General features: G+C 42.2%; 1 protein-coding gene across 1 annotated transcript in view; it reads left to right on the top strand.

Annotated features, from left to right (window-relative positions):
- Positions 1-16,850, top strand: part of PLEKHH1 (pleckstrin homology, MyTH4 and FERM domain containing H1) — a 53,843-nt gene that overhangs the window by 18,355 nt on the left and 18,638 nt on the right. Inside the window, exons 6-16 of the mRNA XM_055791521.1 lie at positions 785-866; positions 2,991-4,000; positions 8,435-8,513; positions 9,064-9,152; positions 9,685-9,835; positions 10,817-10,956; positions 11,720-11,830; positions 13,315-13,401; positions 14,382-14,543; positions 15,515-15,595; positions 16,592-16,771. Of these exons, the coding sequence (XP_055647496.1) occupies positions 785-866; positions 2,991-4,000; positions 8,435-8,513; positions 9,064-9,152; positions 9,685-9,835; positions 10,817-10,956; positions 11,720-11,830; positions 13,315-13,401; positions 14,382-14,543; positions 15,515-15,595; positions 16,592-16,771 (2,172 nt within the window). The remainder of the gene's footprint in view (positions 1-784; positions 867-2,990; positions 4,001-8,434; positions 8,514-9,063; positions 9,153-9,684; positions 9,836-10,816; positions 10,957-11,719; positions 11,831-13,314; positions 13,402-14,381; positions 14,544-15,514; positions 15,596-16,591; positions 16,772-16,850) is intronic.

The following is a 16,850-nucleotide window of genomic DNA, read 5'->3' as shown; positions in this document are numbered from 1 at the left end:
CATCTACATTACTAACTGGTGCAGCACGAAGGGGTTGACCAGGTGTGACCTGCTGTGAATCCAGGACCATACATTCATACTGTGTCTTTATTGGCAGAGAAGTTTGTGCCAGATGCTGATTCTAGGTGCATACTGTGTACAAGTGGACCACTGCCACTGAAGGACTCTGCATCTGTGGCAAATTAGTTGCTCTAGACAGCCCCACAGGTGCAATTAGATTCCGTCAAGAGGAAAGTCTCTTCGGGCACACCACTGCTGTGTTTCAGGATGTGTGCTGAGACACTTCAAGCAAAGATGTAAGGCAGATTTGAAAAGAATCACTTGTGTGATAATTGCAAATGTAAATACACCCTTAATGTTGATTTGGGTTTTTTATTTTGGTCCTCTGGATACAGGGCATCTCCTTTTACCACACAGAATGTTGGGGGGGGGGGCGGAATGCTCCTTCTGGGTAACTTTTTTTCATTGTCTCTTTCATGACAGTTATTTCTGGAACAGGAGTAAACGATGAACAATTGCAGGGAAGGAAATAAAAAGACCTATTTGAGAAGTGTGAATAGTATATACAGAGGCTATTATGAAAGCACAGAAAAATGTTTAAGTGAGTTGTCCAGCGGAGCTGCTGGGTAGAAGGATTTCAAGGTGACTGGTAGAATTACCCACTCCTTTTTCCTTTTCCTGTTAAGACATTTGAATGTAATAAAGATGAAGACATATTCTGTATAGTGGAACACATGCGCACACACTTTTGCATTATTTTCTGGTTTTTATTGTTGTTTCCTAGCTTGAGCTAGAAAATCACCACCTGAAAAACTGTAATCAGAGGCTGATGGAGCAAATTGAAGCCCTTCAAGATACATTGCAAGGTAAATGAGCTCACCTGGTGTTGTAGCCTAGTAACCACCACAAGAGTGGATGTCAGCATTCTTGGGTCATATTCTTAGCTTGGTCAAAAATTAGCACTTGTCACAGTGAACAAGCAGTAGAATTGTTCTGTTCCTCAGTGAGTCTATTTTTAAAATGGGAATAACGTTGATTACCTGCCTTAAACTCTTAATTGGTTTCCCATCAGCAATTAAGTACAGACCTCATTTGTTGTAGAGTCTGCTTTAGCCATTAAAATAAGCCACTGAGCTCCTGAATTAGCAGCACTTACTGAAATACATAGCAAAACTCTCCATTTGCTTCAGTGGTGCAGAGTAGAAGTCCCTGAGGTATTTCACTTTACCTCCACATGCAAATTATCCTTATCCCCACAGAACTTCTGCTGGCATGTGAGCTGAGTAACTGAGGACTGAATGGGCTAAGGCAGCAGCTGTCTAGTCTGCCTTTAGAAGCTGGGTTCCTTGGTGCTATTGGGTTGCGTTTGAGAAAGCTGCTTATGGTGCTTGTGCTTTTGTCGTTCTTGTTTGGGGGATAGATGGAACACTTTGGTCTTGAGGGTTTGAAATCAGCACCCTTCATTACAACACGTTTTTGAAGAGGAAATTATCTCTTGACTGTTTTATTCCTGGGTGGGTTTTTTTTGGTGGAGGTTTGTTGTTTGGTTGGTTTTTTTAATTAACTCAGTTTGGTCACAGTAAGATGAGCTAGTTTCCAGAACTCCACTGGGCATGCAGGCAGGGGGCATTTCTTTCCTGCAGAAGTCTTTCTGGCATTTCTGTCACTCCACAGCAAGGGAATAGGGCAAAATTCCTTCTAAATCCCACCATTTTTCTAGCAAAATGCTTTTATGACTTTTTTTTTTTCTCATCCCTTCTGGCTCTTTACGAAAAGAGAATGGCTGGTAAGCTGCGTTAATAATCTGGTATTAAGCGTTCCCTGGATCCCAACTCTCTGGGCAGTAAACAACTCTGCCCTCTCCTCTTAGCCCACACTAGTTGTCCCTGTGCCAGGCTGAATTCAGAGGCCTCTGCAGAGAGACAAACCTCTTCTTGCTTGCCATGCTAATAGTAACAGCTTCCTCTGCTTCATCTCCTGTCACATCTAGGAAGCTGCAGAAATACCAATAATATTTGAAATCAATGGCCTCTTTTCAGTCTACATTAATGATTGAGTTCTGGGGCAGGGGAAAATGTGTGCCAGGATTTGTGTGTATCAGCATTATGTGTTAGGAACAGCTTTGTTAGCATTAAGTTCCTTGTGACTCGAATGCCAAGGTCAGGCTCTCATGGTTGCTTTTTTCTCAGCTGTGTTTCCAAGGGTGGGTTTCATCCTCTCGGCAATGAACAGTGATTTATTCTGCTGTTTGTCCTTCCCTCTGTTGCTTTGTGTCTTCAGTTTGTTTCTATTTCCTTGTAAATCCCACTATTAGTTCAGCAGTGCCTGTAGAGTCTGATGTTCAGGCAGCGTTTTCAGCAATAGCTGTGCAGTCACACTCACCCATATTTATGCAATTTCGAAAGCATCTTATGACTAGGTTCTTTTCAGTCAGGCAATGGATATAAATGCCAAGTTCAGTCAAAATCATAAAGTGAAGCAGCATCCTCTGCCACTCCAAATTCTCCTACACTATTCAGCAGAACCTGTATAACTGAATTTTTAAATCTAGTAATTATGGAAAGGAAGAAAGTAAAAGAATTATAAAGTACAGGTACTAAATAGACAAAGAACAATGGAGGCAATCTAGGATCTGTCTTTTATGTCATCTTCTAGTATAGCAACTGAAAGTGCAGAGAGAAAAAAAAAAAGGAAGTTATAAGTTACTTATGTGGTTTTACTGTAAAAAACCTTGATGCTGAAAGGCACTGCTTGGGTTGTATAGCACAAAAGGATAGTGAAAAGCTTTAGGGAAATTCTTGAAAAGAGAGTAATATTCCCAATTATAAATAGATATCATTTCTGTTATAGCTGAGCCCAGCCATCTTTCCATTCTGTATAGTCCTAACCAGACCAGGGTGCTATTGAAATACAACTGACATGAGCAACTTTACAGTGGTTTAGATGACAAGGATCTGAATGCCCTAACCATATGTTCTCCTCTTTTGTAGATATGACCACTATTCCTCCCTTTGAATCTCTTTGGAGCTGTAATCCTCTGAAGCCCAGAGCATCACAAGCGTCTTTTGCTGAGAAGATAGACCAGAAATCTGTGCTTCTTGCACCTGGTTTCAGACAGGTGTGTCAGACAGGACCTACCAAACATGTCCTCTCTACAGCAAACATAGTCCTTGCCAATGGCACCTTTACTGAGGGTGGAGAGGATAAATCTCTGCTTTCCAAGAGCACACTGAAGCTTATGTCTGACCCACCGAGCTGGAATCTCTCCGCAGAGAAAGACTTATTCCCAGCTGTAAGTTCTGAACACAGGTTAGGGTGTTCTGATTCCGCATCATTGGACCCTCCAGCTGAGGCCACAAGAATCCTTGAGGCTTTGACTTTCCAGTCATCTTTGGAAGGAAACTGTAGCACTGTGAGCACCTTGCGACAAGTGGCTTTGGACAGCACCCGATTCTCTGACCCTAGTGCAAGGTTCAACTCCCACCGCCGGATGGACTCCTCCTCTTCAGGAGAAATAATGAGCATGCTGGAAGGATGTCTCCAAACTTCTGAGCCACCTCTGGTTGTGTCAACATCAGCTGTTACAGCACATTCCTTTTGTCCAGGGAAGGAACGTGGCCTTGGTAGTAGTATGACCTTTCCAAAAATACGAACTCCCAATACACCAAGAGACAGTATCCAACTAGCCAAGAGACATTACAGCCAACCACAGCCAGGGACTAATTCTTTACATCGTGTATTGAGCTTAGAGGCTAGCACGTTCCAGCCCATAACAGACTCTCCAGCCTGCCATGGGCCAGTGAAGGAGACAGACATTGATGATGATGGGGTACTGGAGAAGATGGAGACAGAACGTGGCCCGCTGAGGGAAGAAGCTGGAGCATCTGAGGAAATGAACCACTTATCTGCAGGGCAAAGAGAAGCTGTGAGTTCTGAGGCTGGTGTTCTTGACCCAGGTGGTAAACCTCCCACACCACCGCTGCACAGATTCCCATCATGGGTAAGAAATGCAAGGACGACAGTCTGAGAAGTACTGCTTATCTTTGAGTAGCACCTAGCAGTTAGGCTACAACAGCTCTTGCTCTCAAGCAGTTGCTTCCTGTGGACATCAGTCACATTTCTGAACCACCTCATTTGACAGTTCCAGATCATGAGGCGTGCTGGTTCCGCTGACAATTTTTTGCTTCGTAAGGAAAAAAAAATCATGGAAGCAAATAGTATTCCAGAAACATAGGAATAAAAGTGAAAGTCAAGAGGTGCTGCATTGTGGCTTACCCTTATGGGTCATCAAAAGTTAATCCTTAGTTGTCTTGCCATGTGTTTAAGATGGAAAAGTGAGTAATAAATGCAAGTGAATGGATCAGACCAGGTAGCTTCAGAGACAGAAAAAGCTGTGAATACTAGAATAGATATTTGTATTAGATCTCTGCATTGCTATCTCACGGTATACTTCTGCTATGAGGAAAATTTTATGAAAACCATTGGTAAAATCAGTATGTCCGATTGTTTTTACTCCATGTGAGAGAAGTTTTGTTATTATCACTTTCAGTTACTTGTTAGTTCAGGTGGTTGGATTGTTTGCTAATCATAGAATCATGAATTGTTTATGCAGGGAAGGACCTTTAAGATCATTGAGTCCAACCTTTAGCCTAACACTGCCAAGTTCACCACTAAACCATGTCCCTGAGTGCCACGTGTACATGTCTTTAAAATGCCTCCAGGGGTGGTGACTCAGCTGCTCCCCTGGGCAGCCTGTTCCAATGCTTGACAAACCCTTTCAGTGAAGAAATTTTTTCTAATATCCAGTCTAAACTTCCCCTGGCACAACTTGAGGCCATTTCCTCTTGTCCTATCACTTCGTCCTTGGGAGAAGAGACTGACAGTACTCCCCTCTCTACAGCCTCCTTTCAGGTAGTTATAGAGAACAATAATGTCTCCCCCCCTGAGTCTTCTCTTCTCCCCAGTTCCCTCAGCAGCTCCTCACAAGACTTGTGCTTCAGGCCCTTTACCAGCTTTGCCCTTCTTTGGACATGCTCCAGCACTTCAATGTCTTTCTTGCAGAGGGGGCACCAAAGCGGAACACAGTATTCAAGGCACAGCCTCACCAGTGCCAAGTACAGGGGGATGATCACTTCCCCTGTCCTGCTGGCCACAGTATTTCTGATACAAGCCAGGATGCTCTTGGCCACCTGGGCACGCTGCTGGCCCATGTTCAGCCGGCCGTCAGCCAGCACCCCCAGGCCCTTTTCCCCCAGGCACTTTCCAGCCGCTCTGCCCCCAGCCCGTAGCGCTGCGTGGGGCTGGTGTGACCCATGTGCAGGACCCGGCACTTCTCCTTGTTGAACCTGGTACAACCGGCCTCGGCCCACGGGTCCAGCCTGTCCGGATCCCCCTGCAGAGCCTGCCTGCCCTCCAGCAGGTCAACACTCCCCCCAGCTCGGTGTCGCCTGCAAACTGGCTGAGGGTGCACTCAATCCCCTTGTCCAGATCGTCGATAAAGATACTAAACAGAGCTGGCCCCAGCACTGAGCCCTGGGGAACACCACTTGTGACCGGGCACCAGCTGGGTGTAACTCCATCCACCACCACTCCTTGGGCCCGGCCGTCCAGCAGCTTTTAACCCAGCGCAGGGTACACCCGCCCAAGCCGTGAGCAGCCAGTGTCTCCAGGGAAAGCTGTGGGAGATGGTGCCAAAGGCTTTGCTAAAGTCCAGGTAGACAACACCTACAGCCTTTCCTTCACCCACTAGGCAAGTCATCTTGTAGAAGGAGATCAGGTTCATCAAGCAGGACCTGCTTTTCCTAAACCCACACTGGCTGGGCTTGATCCCTCAGTTGTCCTGCATGTGCTGTGTGATGGCACTCAGGCTGATCTGCTCCATAACCTTCCCTGGCACCGAGGTCAGGCTGACAGGCCTGTAGTTCCCTAGATCCTCCTGGCTGTTCTTGTAGATGGGCATCACATTTGCTTAGTTCCACTCGACTGGGACCTCCCTGGTTAGCCAGGACTGCTGATAAATGATGGAGAGTGGCTCAGTGAGCACTTCTGCCAGCTCCCATTACCCCTGGGGAGATGCCATCCAGCCTTATAGACTTGTGTGTATCTAAGTGGCATAGCAGGTTGCTGCCCTTTTCCCCCTGGATTATGGGGGCTTCATTCTGCTCCCTGCCCCTGTCTTCCAGCTCAGGGGGCTGGGTGTCTGGAGAACAACTGGTCTTACTATTAAGACTGAGGCAAAGAGGTATTAAGTACCTCAGCCTTTTCCTCATGCTTTGTCACTGTTTCCTCATGCATCCAATAAAGGAGAGAGATTCTTCTTGGCCCTCCTTTTGTTGCTAATGTATTTATAGAAACAATTTTTATGGCAGTAGCCGGATTAAATTCTAGCTGGGCTTTGGCCCTTCTAATTTTCTCCTTGTATAACCTCATACCATCCTTGTAGTCCTCGTGAGTTGCTCTGCCCCTTCTTCTAAAGGCCATAAGCTGTCCTTTTTCCCCCTGAGTTCTAGCCAAAGCTCTCTGTTCAGCCAGACCAGTGGTCTTCCCTGTTGGCTCATCTTTCAGCACATGGGGACAGCCTAGTCCTGTGACTTTAAGATTTCCATCATGAGGAATGTCCAGCCTTCCTAGACTCCTTGGCCCTTCAGGACTGCCTCACAAGTCTCCTAAATAGGCAAAATCTGTGGAAGTCAATGTAGTATCAAAGGAGATAATTCCATCATTTGCCTATGCCTTTAAAAAAGAAAATTGAAAACAAGTGGTTTTTTGAAGGTGCAAAGGCAAGCACTCATTGTTAGTCTTTATTTTTAGGGTTTTTTTTTTTATGAAAACATTATTTGTGATCTTTAGTTATGCCCTTTATGATACCAGTTTAAACCCCAGTACAATCACAGCTTTTTTTCCAAAGGAATCTCTTAATTCGGTCCATAACATGGAACTATGCTGGGGATGAAGCTGATTTACAGTGTAGTAAAAGAAACTGCAGTTTTCAAGATGTCTGTTTTATTTTCTGCAGAAGTCAAAAAGATGTCATGAACAGTGTACTCACTTGGAACAAGGGAAATACATCTCAGAGATTGGTTACTACTCCTTTCTCTGATCTAGAGTTCCCATGTAAGGTTCTTCTAATCCCTTAAGCTAAATTTTTCACATGTGATCATCAGCTACACATGCCTTCTGAATGTCTATCTTGAGTTTGGCAAGTAAATTTGATTAGACAAGCACTGCGCACTTCTTTGCTGCAATTGTATTCAGTTGATTTCATTACAAGCAATGTTATATGATGCTAAATCTTCAAGAAGTCAGGTCTTGGACCTCTTGAAATGGGTACTCCAAAGATACTGGATACTTCAAAGAACCTATGTCCGAGTTCCTTTTCTGGAAAACAGTGATAGCACCTATCAGTGTCCCTCCCAGGGTTTTTGTAATTTTTTTTATTAATATTTATGAAGCATTGCAGTATTATAGTCAAGAACATCACTTGAAAAAATCCTATATCTTGTTTTCAGACCAGGACCAAGAAGTGTATCCAAGTAGGGCACATTTAAGTATATCAAAACACTAAAACATTAATAGAATATTAAATAGCAGCTTAATCAGTAAGAAATGTCCATTATGTGCCCTGAATAGGAAGTGTCTGGGGGGAAAAAATGCACCTAGTATTTCATTAGAGACCAAATCACAAGGCACATACAACAGAAAATACTAATTCTGTCTTTTTTTTTTTTTTTTGGGGGGGGGGGTTACTTTGTAGTCTTAGGTGCTTTCATTTATATATATGTCTTTTATCTGGTAGTGGTTGGTTGTATGTTTTAAGGAGCAGCAAGAGGAGTCCTAGCTTTGATATTTGTCCGTTTTAGACTGGTTGATGTAACTAACATTGCATTTAGTTACAGGTTTGGGTTCATCCCTTACATTTTTTTATCAATTTGTGAAGCACTTGGAGAACTGAAAGCTCCATGTGTTGTTACAACTGAGACTTAGGCTTATTGAGATCATTCCAGGCATTTCTTTCATTCCCTTATCAGAGAATGTAAATCCTTTGCAGGTGGTGACTCAATAAATTGTCCTGGTTTAGGGCTCTTCTTGATTCATTTTAATGCATTGCTCATAAAGTGGAAACAACAGCTTTTTCCAAGCATGATATAATAATTTGTTGATAATTGCATGTAGGTGTTTCAGTCTGTAGAGATTATTTCTGTAGCATTTATAAGCTAAGTCTCTTGTGATTTAGGGAGTCGCACACAGATGCGCATTTCCACTAATGGTTCAACTAATGCAACATCTGGTGAACAGAGCAATTTCTTAGAGGGCAGAGGGCCCTCCTTCCTGCGTAAATGTGTGATTGTGTATGTGGTTCTGCAACACAAGCATTTATTTTTGCAGGAATCATGTTTTTGCCTGACTGTTGCTGTTCATGGTATTATTGTTTCAGGAGAGTCGAATCTATGCTGTGGCCAAGTCTGGCATGCGGTTGTCTGAAGTGGCCACGGTGAATGATGCTTCCAGCTGCTGTAAGTTCTAGACAAGGTCCATCCTTAGAGAGAGTTTACAGTGACAGTAGATAGCCACAATAAAGAAGGGAGGGGAGAAGGATACATCTGATCTCAGGGGTGGTTGGTACTGGGCTGTTTGAGCCCCTCCACTCAGTAATGTTTTCAGGGACTCCATTGTCTCCTTCACCACTTTTGCCGATACTGTTCTGCCTCTGCATGCCTGTGGCCTGCTTTTAGTCTTGTGATTAACCATCACCTTCCCCTTTTACGGCTTTTACCTGTTTGGATGTGGCACACTGGATTGCAATTGTACCATGGGGAGCACAGGGTGGGTAAGATGTCTTACAGGCTAAATGGAAGGAGCATTGCAGCTGTCTCTGGGATTTGTATGTAGTTAATAACACATTCCCTGGCCTTTCTGAGGCCAGACTGTCCCAGATAGCAGTCCTCCATTATTTGATGTTCTAAGAGGCTATGTTCTTACACACATAGCTGTACCTAGGTTGAAACCTCCTCCTTTTCAGCAGTTTGTATTATTTGTTCTCTTGCTTTCTCTAAATTTTTGCAGTTTCCAATTTCTCATGTTCAACTTCTGGGCCATTTACCTGTCTAATCTACAGAAATATGACAGTGCCGGTCTACACTACGCTGAAGGGGGTAAGGAGTTACCTCACTTTCCTGTTATGAAAAGTATGGCCCAGGGCTGCTAGTAATTTGAGAGAAAATGGGATGAAGCTGTGCAGTGAAGGAAAGAAAATTAGAAAATGCCAGAAAGTACTGGACACCGAAAGAATGCAGGAGTAGCAGGTGGTAAATGTATTTAGGAATATGGAACATTGCAGCAAGTTTTGGTCCAGGAAGCTGCAGTGTGCACTGTGAGGCTGTGGAAACCTGGCGGTGATAGTGGGTGTAGCCAAGCGAATGAAATGAAAGAGGGCTCTTGAGAGGTTATGGGGAAGCACAGGTTTGTGGAGCAGTAGGAGGGATAACCAAAGGAGACCCAAACAGATCAGAGTCCAGCTTGGAAGTTCTCAGACTAGAAAGGGAGAAAATTAGGAGTCTGGGACAGTAGCAGGGAAGGCAGTGTGAAAATAAGAGCCTGCACTGATTGCTCTGTCTCCTTATCAAGCAGAGATTGTTCTGGGGAAACTCTTCCCTCACACACTGACCATACAGGTCTGTTTTCCAGAAAGCCACGCAGATCAGCAATGTCCCTTTCGTAGATGAGTCTTCAGGCTCTGATGATGACTGTGGCTCCCATGCCAGCTTCAGGACTTCTACTGCTGGATCTGAGAACAGGAAAGCCAGTGTGCCAGGCAGCCCTCGTGCAGTGAAGAGAGGTAAAGTAGAAGTATTGCTACTGAGCAGCACAAACTCTGCCCTTATGGTGAGACAAGATGTCCTGAACGGTATCATCAGTCATAGGCAAATGTTCAGCCTTGGTGATGCTAATGAGTTCTCCCAGAATGTGTGCAAACATGACAGCCACTCAGTAGACACCTATCCTCTTTGATGGGTTTTTACTGCTGGTAGATTTCCATCCAGGCAATTGCTAAACTAAGACTGTGAGAAGGATTGATCTCCCAAATTCATCACATATCCAGTGAAGCCATCCATACCTTTTCTGTGACTTCTTACAAGCAAACTAGTACTGACACATTAAAGATGTTTTTTGTCTCTGTCACTGGCTGATAATTTCTTGACTGGTAAACAAGTCTTTCCCATCTTTGAGAGGCATCAGGTTCTGACTAGGGAAAATTTTTCTTGACTGCTGGGAAGGGTAAACTGGATCCTTGGGCGGAATTTTCATTACAATTGGTAGTCTTGAAATGGGATTCTATTTTGTTGTAGTCTTAAATTCTGTTGTGATGCATTGGCTGATGTGTCTGTGTATTGCCATGGACCAGTGGAAGATTCACAAAAAGCAAAGCCCCATTGCTGGTGAGGGAGCCTTTTCTTTAGTTTGAATGAGAGGGGCTTGAGGCTTTATAATGGATGTGTCCAAGCTGAAAAGAGCATGTCTGTGCTTTAGATAAGTCCGTTGATTATTTTTTAAAATATTTTTAATCTCTGTTTATTCAGCAACAAATTTATATTCTGTCAGTATCCAAAACTCGCTCTCACTCCTTGTCTTCCTAAGAAAAAAGGAAAGGTCTCAGAAGTTTGGTTAGTGGGGCTTGAGTTTTCAAAGTCTGATCTGATTTGTTCTTTTTGAACAAAAAAGCCTTAATGGTTTGAGCTCAAAAACCTTTTCAGTGTGCAGTATTCAGTGCATGCTTTTGTATAGCCATGATTCTCATTCTCTTCTTTATTTTGAACAGGTGTATCTATGTCCTCACTGAGCTCTGAGAGTGACTATGCCATCCCTCCTGATGCCTACTCCTTGGATGGAGACTATTCAGAGCCAGAACATAAGCTACAGCGAACATCTTCCTATTCCACTGATGGTGGCATCTGCACTGTAAGTTTTGCTACCTCACCATCGTGAAGGGATGTAAACTGAGCCTTGGCCTTGTAAAAGAAGAAGCAGAACTATACAACATATTATCCCCTGCAACATGATGTTCTAACAGACTGAGCTGTTGGTCCAGCTGGTTTGTATCAAAAGACACTATCTGATGCTTCAGAAGTAGGTGCAATTTTTGTTACGTGGTTAGGTAGAAGTATAAGCATCAAGGGCTGTATTCTTTCCTGATGACCTCTACTGTTTTTCTGTAGTCATATTCTACTTTAGTGATGGCCTTACATTTTTGTGAGAAAACAAGTTTGGAAATTCAGAGGAAGAAATGAGAAAGGGTATAATATTTTGGCCTAGAAAAACCCCCTCAAACACAGACAGCATTAGATTCTGTACTATTGAATATAAGAGATAAAGCAGAAAAGGAACAAGAATCTAATCATGGCTTACAGCCAGCCTTCACTTTTCTTTGGAAAATCCCTGCTATGGTAGAAAGACAAATAAGTTTTCAGTGCCTCAAACAATCAGGGAAATGATCTTCAGATGCCTTCTTTACTAAAACAACACAATGTGATGTTTGCAGCTACACATATAGTCTAGACTCTTTCCAAGTTGGGCAGAGAGCACTGACCTTGGATGGCTGCTACTCCCATCAGGCAGAGTAAAGCAGAAAATGATGGAGATGCAGCAAATGTGTGAGCTTGATTTCAGCGCTCTTTGTTTTTTGAGAGGTGCAAGATAACCTCCTTTGCTCTGTGTCCTCCAGGAACCCATGGAGAAATCAGGTTACTTGCTGAAAATGGGCAGCCAGGTGAAGATGTGGAAGAGACGATGGTTTGTTCTGAGAAACAGACAAATCATGTACTACAAGTCTCCGGTGAGTCGCTGGGATATATTTACTCCTATTTAAAGGCACAGGGGAAGACTGCAGAACTGGTTCCAGGCTGATAGCACTGGCAGAGAGGACAGTCATGGGCAAGCTTCCCCCAGAATGTCCTACCAAAGAGCTTTATGTCTGACCCACAGGTTCAACTGTGGGTCTCAGCTTAGGCAGGCAAGCTCCTTGTGGTGGCTTTTTCCAGGACATGAAAGGTTGTTCATGAGGACACAAGGTTAACCTTACACAGATGATGAAAAGCAGAAGGCATACCATGGTCCAGCTTTGATCGTGTTTAAGATGAAAATAAAGGAAAAAAATTACAGTACCAGGAGGGCATAAATACATACTCATGAGTCAGTGTATGGGGCTCTGAGGAAAACTACAGGGGGGAAAAAGGCTGGATTCTTTCATATGGACATGGAAGTGTTAGCAAACTAGGGTAAAATTGAAAATCGGCTTTCATGCAAAATGCTGTCTTACAATGATAAATGAAACAATATTGAGAGAGCATTTTTGTGCATTCAGACTTTTCCAGATATTCTTATAAATCACAACTGTTTCAAATGAAGTTACATTATTTCAAAAATTCTAGCAGTATGCACTCAAAACTCCTATAAATCATAAAACACATCTATTGTTGGCCTTGATTATTCTGCTGTGCACAGTGACATTGCAGAGAATTGTATTTAGGGGTATTCACCTTCCATAATTTTTTCTTCTGGTCAGTAGCAATTTCCTCCATACCTGCATAATTACACAGTATTTCTGTGTATATACACCTTTGCTTACAAGTCAGGAATATTGAGAAGATATATTTTCAACTTTTTTTTTCCCAGTGTTGTCATATTCTGACAAGACAAAAATACACCTTAGTTCACAGTGCATCTTTATTTCTGATACTAGGTTTATCCGTCAGAATTCACAAGCAAATTATACATATGTATAGATACGTATATAAAATAATTTCATAAATATGCAGAATTTAGACTGTTGGTTGGAAGTGACTTCTGGAAGACCCTACCCCAGCTGATACATTGAAGCATTGAAAGGGGACTGTCATCGGCTGTAGATCAAACCACCCATGGCTTTGGCTAGCTGAATCTTGAAAACTTCCAAAGGTGGAAATTCAGCCACTGTCTTGGCGCCTGTTTGGTGTTGTGTCGCCTTTCCAGTGAGAAAGAGTTTGGTTGGCTGTTTTGGGGTTTTGGGTTCTTTTTCCTAATGTCCAATCTGAACTGGGTAAGACAGTATTTGTTGCCATTACCCTTGTTACATAGTCTGCCACTACAGAGGAGACTTTTGCTTCATCATTGCAACAAGATCACAGTCTCATATTCAACCTGGCAACTTTCAGCTGTCCTTTGCAGCTCACGAATGCAGACTCCAACTGCACATGCATATTATGCTGTATTTAAGTACTCCTAAGGTTCATCTGAGGGTTTTTTTCCTACTGAAAAGGTTGTTTGCTTTTCTTTCCTCAGAGTGATGTTATCCGCAAACCACAAGGGCAGATGGAGCTGAATTCCTCATGTCAAATTGTCAGAGGTGAAGGGTCCCAAACATTCCAGGTAAGTGTTGTTTTTTCATCTTGACACACCTCGTGGCTGGGTAAGAGCGCACTTATTTCAGGCTGATGGTACTGTAAATCTCAATTAATATGAGCTGACCTCTGTTTCCTGGCACAAGCCAGGCAGTTAGTTCAATAAATAATGGGGAAAGAGCTAAATGTTAACTCAAATACAGCTTTTGAAATGGAAAGAAATTCTCCTTTATTTTTGTCTTGGTTTACACCATAGCACTTTCCTTTTTTGCAGTTAGGACTGAGAGCTTGAAATTTGTAGGGAAAAGTTATTCTTATAAAAGTTAAAACTAGGTAGCACCTAGGATCTCCTCTTTATGAAAGACTCATTTCACAAGAGCTCTAGCCTGACTTCACATGCCTGGGGATCTGAAGAAACATCTGAAGTGTTGGATTCCCATTAGAATTTGATTTACTAAGTATCACAAGTTAGCCCATCACTGGGTTCAGTTTTAAGTCATTATTATTAGAGGACTTCATTATAAAGGCAGCATTAAAGTTTCTGTCATACTCTGAAAGGCATATGGTCTGAAGTGTGAACTACCTTCTGCCCTTACAGAACTGAAGTTGCTAAAGCTTATTACTGTTAAATTCATAGCATCTTTCCTCTGAGAGTCATAAGCTATTGAAGGCAGAATGCAATATAAAGTGAAGGCTGCAAAAAAACCCGATTTATGTAGTAACCTTTAAAATTAAAAATCGCAGGAGCAGAGACACAAAAAAGGATGAGAGAGGTGACAACACTGCAATATTCAACAGAAACAGCAAGAGAGCTTGTGAGAATTTGATTCATCTGAGTTTCAGTTCTTTCACTTGGGCTTTAAGGGCTAGCACCTTTTTTCTTACCCCGCCAAAATTCCTCCTGAACCACCAAAAAAAAATAATCTCTATGGGATAATGAAACTCAGCAGCTGAAGAAAAGGTTTGTAGGTGTGTAGATTTATACTTCTTCACTCCTTTTCCTTCCAGCTCGTGACAGAAAAGAGAACCTACTTCCTAACAGCAGACTCTCCCAACATCCTGGAGGAATGGATTCATGTCCTACAGAGTCTTCTGAGAGTGCAAGTGACCAGTCCTGTTGATGTTCCTCATAGTGATGCTAAACCTACTGTGAAAGGTTGGCTCACCAAGGTAAAATACTGTTTCTTACTTCATTCAGTTTAGCTTAGTATTGACAGTGTACCAGCTTATTGGTTTGCAAAGTAAATGTCAGCAAGAAATTAGTATTTTGATACTTCCTAGAAGAGTGGGGAAAGAAAGAAAAGCGGCAGTAGATTTCTGTATTTCAGAGACAGGAACATTTGTATAAAGGATAAGGAGTGGGACATACAAGGCTACTGAGAGATACTTTGTCACTTAGTAAGTAATAACAAATATCTAGATTCTGTATGCTTTTCTTCAACAGAATTCACGGTATGTCATAGTAAAAAAAATAACCATCAGGAAATGCTGTTAAATGTCACATTTAATTGATCTTAACTTGGTGATATAGAAGAGTTTCAAATAAATGGCTTGTATGGTTCTAGGTTAGCATTTATTTCCATCATAACAGACTGCATGCACATCAATACAAAGTACAGTGGCTGAAAATTCTTATGCTTTATGCCTTTCCCACAGACTAGTTTTGCATAGCAAATTACTATGAAGTTTTTAATATAATTCTGGTCAGCATCTAAAGATGGCTAAAGACAGCCTGCATCTGAAGCTTGTTCATCTGCAATAGGAAGCAGCTGCCTAAACTACATGTTGACTGGTCTTTTCCTGCTGAGATTAGGTGATTTGGTTTTGTACTCTTAAAAAGGTTATTCTTAATATTATATTTCAGGATACAGAAATGTCGAGTTGCTGTCAATAAGTAAAATATTTCACAAAACCTTAGACCCATTCCCATAAGCACCTATGTCCCATCTACTTCAGTGGGAGGTACTTACTTGCTTTTGGAAGTGGTGCCCTGTATGTTTTGAGAGAAGCTCATATTAGCGTAGAACAAATAATATAGGCAAGGTTTTAAGGGAGAGTTGAATTGAAAGTTGGAGTCCTAGAAAATCATTCCAGCAACACTGCTGATGTTAACAATACATATTTCTTTGTCATCCTTACAGGTTAAGCATGGTCACTCTAAGCTGGTCTGGTGTGCACTGATTGGAAAAACTTTCTACTACTATAGAAATCATGAAGATAAGGTAAATCCTTTTCCCCTTTTGCTCCTGAATCCTCCTATCCCATTTCTTCTGAAGCTTTTTTGCCTTTTACTGTTTTTGTGTCTCATGCTTCAAGCTTTTCCTTGGTTGTACTTCTCCTCTTCTAACAGCATCTGCTCCACAAAAAGAATCAATATTTTCTCTGATTTTTTTTAAAAAGCTAAAATGACAAAAGACTTTAAAAGGCAATGACTCTTCTTTCTCAGATCACTGTATATCTTGTTTCTCCTTTTGTCTTGTGAGGCCTTAAGGGCAGACTCTTACACAGTAGCTGATACATTCTGCGTACCATCCTGAAAATGAGTAGCAATGACAACATGGGAAGAGGGAGGTCAATTAATCAGTGTAATGTGCTACCATTTCTGGAAGCTTGGCCCAATAGTCCATTACTTTGCTTTGATGATGTCAAACCCCAAGTTTTAGAATGTCAGGGACTACTATGACTCGTACTTGGGATTGATCTCCAGAGTTAGCACAGGAGATAGCCTCTGTTTGTCTGCATCTACCTATTTATGCAATTTTGAAAGTACTTATTTTCCAGTAGCAAGCAGAGAGTCTGACCAGGATTGGAAAGCAGTGGCTCAAGATACTGAGCAACCGACCATCAGAAAACACATCCTACCTTGCAGAACCGATGATGTAAACACAACAGACAAGTGTAATGGGAAGAAAAGAGTACCTTATGGGAAAGACCATCTTTTTATTTGCATATTCTCATTCTGACCTGTAGATGCTCTCCCAGGAAAAATAATTTTTTTCCTTACAGTAACACAGTTTGTAAGTACTTTAGTTCATGGAAGAGAAGAGATTCTATAGACATGTAAGATTATAGAATTACATTAGTTAAACACTGAATAGTTCATTCCTTACATTTTACAGAACTCTTTAACATTTTGACCTCAGTTTTCTTTCCCGGTGTTCCCTATCCGTAGTGGGAGATTAGCTACACTTATCTAACTTGCTTCCCCTTCTTATAAGTGTCCCCTAGGGCACCTACCTATGCGTGAGTCCAAAGTGGAAGAGGTAGACCGTTCCTGTGACTCTGATGAAGATTATGAAGCCGCTGGTGGAGGACTTCTCTCATCTCACTGTACACTGGTGATTCACCCACAGGACCAGAGTCCCACATACTTACTGATTCGCACCAAACAAGAGAAGGTATAAACCACAATCTTTTTGGTATCAGCAATCAAACGGCGCATACAGACTAAACCTGTTTGCAGTAAACAAGGTCTGA

The sequence above is a fragment of the Falco peregrinus genome, chromosome 1 (genome assembly GCF_023634155.1).
Source record: "Falco peregrinus isolate bFalPer1 chromosome 1, bFalPer1.pri, whole genome shotgun sequence".
In the NCBI taxonomy this organism is placed as follows: domain Eukaryota; kingdom Metazoa; phylum Chordata; class Aves; order Falconiformes; family Falconidae; genus Falco; species Falco peregrinus.
Note: the sequence above shows the minus strand (reverse complement) of the source record. Positions and strands in the feature narration are given on the sequence as shown.